Below are 6485 nucleotides of genomic sequence, written 5' to 3' on the forward strand. Positions count from 1 at the left end.
TCACTACTTCGTCGAGGTTAGGCTCAGCACTTACCAGTACATGGGGTCGGTTGTACTGATACTACACTCTGCACTTCTTGTGCAGATTTTGGAGTTGGTCCCAACAACGTACCATAGACTTGCTCGGATTTCAGCTACTCAGAGGAGACTTGAGGTATAATTGCACGACGTTCGCAGTTCTGAAGTCCCCGTCTACTTTACTTTAGATGTGTGTTTGTTTTCAGACATCTTTATTTTATTCAGACCTTTATTTGTATTTATTCTAGAAGCCCGTGCACTTGTGACACCAATTCTGGGATGGTATTTAGACACCATTTTTTTTTATGGATTATTCACTATATTTTAGATTTTGCTTCCGCATTTGTTTCTTTGATTATTAATAATTTAAAAACTATTTTAAAAATGGATAATATTATTCTAACGTTGGCTTGCCTAGCAAGTAAAATGTTAGGCGCCATCACCGTCCGAAGGTGGGAATTTCGGGCCGTGACAAGTGTACCAATTAAATGCAGCTAATACAACTAAAAAATGATTCAACTAGCATATGATACCAATATAGTATATAACTATACTAATAGGGTATATAGTTGTACGGGGTCGTTCCAACAATTGCATATAACTATAAAAACTATTACATAATACACAAAATCTATGTCCATAGATACAAAAAAATCCAACACAGTAAAACATAATCATATAAATCATTTCAGAATAGAATTCACTTAAAAATGCAGCTAAAACAACCAAAAAAATATTCAAACTACCATATGATACCAATACGGCATATTACTATACCAACATGGTATACAGTTTTACTTGTTAATTTCCGGTAACTATATGACTATACTACTATTACACAACACACATGCATAAAGAGAAAAATAAAAAACTAGTGTACCACATATTAATATAATAAAGTATGTCAAGATATTGTACTATATTACTATTATTAAAAAATTAAATAGTATACCAATCAAATGCAGCTAATACAACCATAACATGATTCAACTAGCATATGATACCAATTTAGTATATAGCTATACTAATAGGGTATATAGTTGTAAGGGTCATTCCAACAACTGCATATAACTATAAAAACTATTACATAATACACAAAATCTATGTTCATAGGTACAAGAAAATCCAACACAATAAAACATGATCATATAAATTATTTTATAATAGAATTCACTTAAAAATGCAGCTAAAACAACCAAAAAATATTCCAACTACCATATGATACCAATATAACATATAATTATACCAATAGGGTATATAATTTTACAATATAACAAAATAATATCTTGTGTTCTTCATTCAACATTATACTATTATATTATACTATATACTATAATATTATATTATAGTATAGTGTTATAAATAAATCCAGGCAAAATTGGATCAAAACAACTACAAAATCAACAAACCCAATTTATGAGTTTCAACCATCAAGGTCCTTCAATTGTGAATTTGACCCTTTCAATAACAAATATGTGAAAACAAGTATAAACACTATAATCCAAATGTCAAAGAACAACACCAAATGAATTTCAATAATAAAATATTTCAAACACACACCAAAAATTCAGAGCTAAAAATTTGAACTCATACACATAAAGTTCCAATTTTTTTCTTCAGATCTGAAATTAGATCCACTACTTTGTAGTATTGCTCTATTGAATAATGGATAGAGACTCACCGAAAACTTTTTCCTACTTTATTTTCATAGCAACGATATATGGAAGAGAGAATTTAATAATAAAAGGAATTGCTATTGTTGGAAGAATATGAAGAGAAAATGAATTGATGTCGTAAAAGGAAGAAAGAGAAAATGGGGAGAAAAATAGGGGAACATATAAGTCAGCTTTAACTATAAAATTATAGAGGAAAAATGATAGGTAGGTCGGGTAATTAATATGGGTGGGGTAGGTGAATATTGTAAATATTTTCAAAATGGGTAAAAGCGGGTAAATATTTTGATTTTCGTGGGTATATAGCGTAGTTTCCTCTTATGAAAATTCCTCAACTTTTAAAATGAGATTTGGAGGGGGGAGGCAGTGGTCCTTTCCCCAATTTCAGATCTGGGCTTTAAAGTCAAGGCCGTTAGTATACAGGCCCAATGGAATAACTCAACTTGAAATCGCTCCTGATCCGGCCACCTCCAAGTGAGCGCGCGAAGATGTTACTTTGCGGAGGCCATAGGTTCAATGTATTGGCGCCAATCCCATTCTCTTTTGGGACTTTCATCAAACACCTTGCAACTTCAAAATGCTCAAAGCTTTCACTGAGCACAAAATCATTTACTACCGCCGCTAGCGCAAACGTCTTCAGCTCCTCCCGTTTTGAAGCTCTAAACTCCCGTCAAAAAGAACAAGTTCATCTCTACATCGATTCCCTCCTCGAATGGAACCAGGTTCCCCCTATTCTATTTCTGTTAATGTAAGCTTTGTACTTACCAAATTATATGTATTTAGAGAATCTTTTTTTTTCTAGCAGAGAATGAATCTGACTGCCGTAAGGGAGGAGAGTGAGGTCATGGAAAGGCATGTTGAAGACTCGCTTTCAATAATAGATCCAATTCGGACTTCGTATCTCTCACATTGTGGAGCTTCATCAGAGAATCTCAATCTCGTCGATGTTGGAAGTGGTGCGGGGCTTCCTGGAGTAATTTTGGCCATTGCTTGCCCTGGTAACTATTCGCATTTTTTCTTCACAACGCTCAAGGAACAACATCTCAAAATATTTAAAAAAAGATAAAGAAAATAAGATTTAAAAATTGCCTTTGTAGAATGTGTTGCATTTCTTATATTTACTTCTTTGGTACTAAACAAGAAACAAAGGAAAGTAAAAGAGTTGATCATCAAATGGAGAAATAAAAAATGTGAAATTTCATTTTTAAATGGAATGAGCAGCTCTTATTGCTTGAGTAGTTTGTTAAGAGATTGAGTTACATATAGTCTCTCTCTAAATGTTAAGGTTTACCTTTTTAAATTCATCTCATTCTATTCTTGCCATATTTTTCTCTCTAATTTTCTTTTTTTATCGTTGTTGAACTTCAGTATGGTAGCTCAATGAAGTTGTCTATGCAGGTTGGAAAGTGACGCTTCTGGAGTCTATGAACAAGCGTTGTTCCTTCCTGGAGCATGTGGTAAGTCAGATAGGTCTATCAAATGTTCGAGTTAAAAGAGAAAGAGCTGAGGTTAGTCAAACTCTAGTCTGATTTTGCATGTCTTTTTAGTTATTCTTTTAGTCAAAAAAAATTCTTCCTTTAGTCAATGTGTAAGATGTTTTGGTCCATATTGAATATGGAGTGGCATTGCTGCAAAGTAAGCCTTATACATTCTACCAAGGTCACATTTATTTTGTTTTCCTGAAACCAGATGAGAGTTAAGTTCCATGGGCTTGGTTTAATTTTTACGTTCTTCAACCCCAACCTCTAGTTTCTCTTTAAAAATATGTTTTAAAAAGTACCGGAAATATATTATCTTTGACAAATTTGAGTATTTCCTATTTTCCCTGATTATTTTTCTTGTACAACACAGTAGGAGCTAGTGATCCATCACTTAGCTTCCTTAATACTGTAGCTTATCTGAGTGGTTAAACTTTAGAGAAGTAATGTATGATTTATTCTTCCGGTGACTATCAAGTTTACCAAATCAATTTTTCTGTTCTTGCTCTTTACAACTTGTTTTGGATGGTTGTTACCTATTGTATTGTATCGTATTGTTACTTTAAATACAATGTTTGTTTTGATTGTTATTTAAATTTTATTGTATCGTATCGTTAAATCCATCGTTTCGTAATGACGAAAAGTGCCACTTTACGGAACGATGAATTTGGTGTGGTGACGTCATTTTCTTGCTTTTTTCTCTAACAACAATCCAAACAAGCTGTTAGGAGCTGGGATCTCAGATGAACTAAATTGATAACAGCTCTCCTTAAATTAGGCCGTGCACAGTACGATAGGCTGAATTGTGGTATAATTGAAGATTTTCTGCGTGCCTCCTTATGCCAAAATAATCAATCTAGAGTCCATTCTTTTGTGCAGTCGCATATGTTCCGTTGTCTAGTGAGAATTTCTGATGTTTTTATCTCCTTGTGTACAATACTTATTATATCAATGTCTCTGGAGGGAAGTTTTACGTTCATGCTCTTTCTGCTAGTAATGCATGCCCTTATTTGATGTTTTACTCTGTGATGCATAACAAATTAAAATTTCTGCAATTTGATACCTGTTGTTCCTCCTAAGATATACTAGTATCATCTTTTTGAATTTCTTCTGGTAGTACAGTTTAAAGATATTCACTTAATTTGTGGACATGATGCACATTCTGAACATTGGAATAGGACAGAAGTTAGGACAAGACATCAGCTTCAGAGAGTCTTTTGATGTTGCAGTTGCTAGAGCAGTTGCAGAAATGAGAATTTTAGGTAAACAGAGACAAGTTTTCTTTCTTCCTTTGTGTTTTATGTTCTTTAATATTCCTTGAGATGGTTATGTGTTTATGCCATTTTGCAGCTGAGTATTGCCTTCCTCTAGTCCGGACTGGTGGTATCTTTGTAGCTGCAAAAGGTCATGATCCTCAGGTCTGTCTCTCTTATGATGCATAATAGTATTTTAAGCTACTTTGCCTGAGAATATGAGCAGAAGGCTTAGCCTTTCTGCTGTAGTTAAATAATGTGTTGTTATTACTCCACTACTCTTAGAATTACTTAGAATGGGAAGCAATTATCCCCACTTGTCAGTTCTGAGTCGTAAGATTATCATAGCTACGAATCTAAGGTCTAGAGGAGAGGTTTCAGATGGTAGACATGATGGATTGCGGTATAAAGAATTTGGCTTTATTTGGAGAATCCTAGGATAAGAGAGTACTTTTTTGGCACATATTCTACTTTCATCAAACACATTCTATCTTGTGGGTGCTCCTGTAGTTTCTATCTTTCTTTCTTGTTCTACTAATTGGTAGTTCTGTGTGTGCATGTCAAATATCAGAGTCTATATTCATTAGAGTTCAACTGGTGTTGGTCCCTAACACAACACACTTCTGTTAGCAAGTCCAGAAATTTAGAGACCTTTAAGTCCATCAGAAGACATCCATTCCTAATATGTCGAACCTGTTGATTGTTTGGTTAATTTACAAATCGATATATCATATCATGCATTATATGCTGAACAAAATTTTCAGTACACGCTATATTTCACTTATCTTAAGTCCAGTTTTGGCCTCCAAATAGGCAAGAATAAATGCTCAATCTACCAAAATGCATAACACTACGCTCGAGGGATAAAAAAATATTTTTTTTCCTTAAAACCTAGAGCGGATTTGCGGTTGCAATCTACTGAAAATGCAATATGAGTATCATTGAATAAAAGTAACCCGATATAAATTTGTGTAACCCGATATAAATTTGTCGGATGTAAGATGATTTGCATAAGATCGGAGAAGAGAAACTATTGACATATAATTGCAATAGCCGCTCTCAACTTTCAAACTCATTGACAGGAGGAAGTACAAAGTGCAGAGAGAGCAATACAACTGATGGGAGCCTCTCTATTGGAAATTCGGTGTGGTATTATTCTCTTTGACGTCTTTACATAGTAGTTACATAAGGATGTGGCAGTAGTTTGCACTTTTCACTGGTTCAAAGATTTGTGAATTATCATGTAATTATGTGATAAAACAATCTTCTTAAAAGAATTATAAGACCTTGATAATGGCAGATGAATTTCTGTTGAAAGAAAGTGAATTATTTCTGACTTCCTGTGATTTTTGGGATTCCAGATCCGCATCTTCCTGTTTCTGAGAATTTTTTTTTTAAAAGTCCAGGCCTTCCTCAGCCTGAAGGATCAATTATAAGCAGTATTACACATCTTCTTAATTTTAACTTTGAAAGTGAAGACATCAGATATCTTGCTGTTTTTCCACAGTATGTTTGGTCCTGCTCTTACACTTGATTGACCTAGGTTAACTTGCTTTGAGTAGGTCTCCAGATGGTAGTTACATTTTAAATTGTCCTCTCATTTTTGGCCTTCACTTCGTTCATTTGGTTGTTTATTTTGTAATACAGTTGATTCCCACAGTAAACATGGACAGAGAACTGCAATAATTTGTTTGAAAGATAAACCTACCCCCAAGAAATATCCTCGAGATCCAGGAACTCCAGCAAAGGTTCCACTTTGAGAGAAACAGCCATATCTCCTTATCTCCCTATTGTACAGCTAATGTATGATAGAGGGAAATTTGTATTTCAGTATCCTTTCTCTCGAGTTTAGAAGCAGAAACACTGTAATCAAAGATGGCTGGAAACAACACTATTAGTTCCCTTGACTTTTTGCTTACCTCACACAGATTTCGCTTCATTTCTATCCATTAAGATGTATATTATAACCCCACAGTTATTTTTATTATTTTGTCTTCTTGCGGTTTTGAATTTACAACTTCTGTTAATATCATTGTCTTGCCTAACAAAGGCTTTATTGGCAG

The 6485-nt window shown here is 34.1% G+C and overlaps 1 protein-coding gene across 3 annotated transcripts; it reads left to right on the forward strand.

Annotated features, from left to right (window-relative positions):
- The first annotated feature begins 2083 nt into the window (after window positions 1-2083).
- On the forward strand, window positions 2084-6485 carry LOC107793570 (uncharacterized). 3 transcript variants are annotated; one of them, XM_016615958.2, is made up of 7 exons: window positions 2086-2413; window positions 2497-2689; window positions 3090-3199; window positions 4353-4431; window positions 4520-4587; window positions 5505-5566; window positions 6070-6485. In XM_016615958.2, exons 1-7 carry the CDS (start codon window positions 2180-2182, stop codon window positions 6071-6073), a joined length of 750 nt encoding a protein of 249 aa, XP_016471444.1. In that variant the 5' UTR covers window positions 2086-2179; the 3' UTR covers window positions 6074-6485. The 3 variants fall into 3 exon arrangements, with proteins under 3 accessions (XP_075107747.1, XP_016471444.1, XP_016471436.1); XM_016615950.2 differs by having other exon boundaries at window positions 2090-2413; window positions 5505-5571; XM_075251646.1 differs by lacking the exon at window positions 5505-5566 and having other exon boundaries at window positions 2084-2413.

The sequence above is a fragment of the Nicotiana tabacum genome, chromosome 4, assembly GCF_000715075.1.
Source record: "Nicotiana tabacum cultivar K326 chromosome 4, ASM71507v2, whole genome shotgun sequence".
Lineage (NCBI taxonomy): Eukaryota > Viridiplantae > Streptophyta > Magnoliopsida > Solanales > Solanaceae > Nicotiana > Nicotiana tabacum.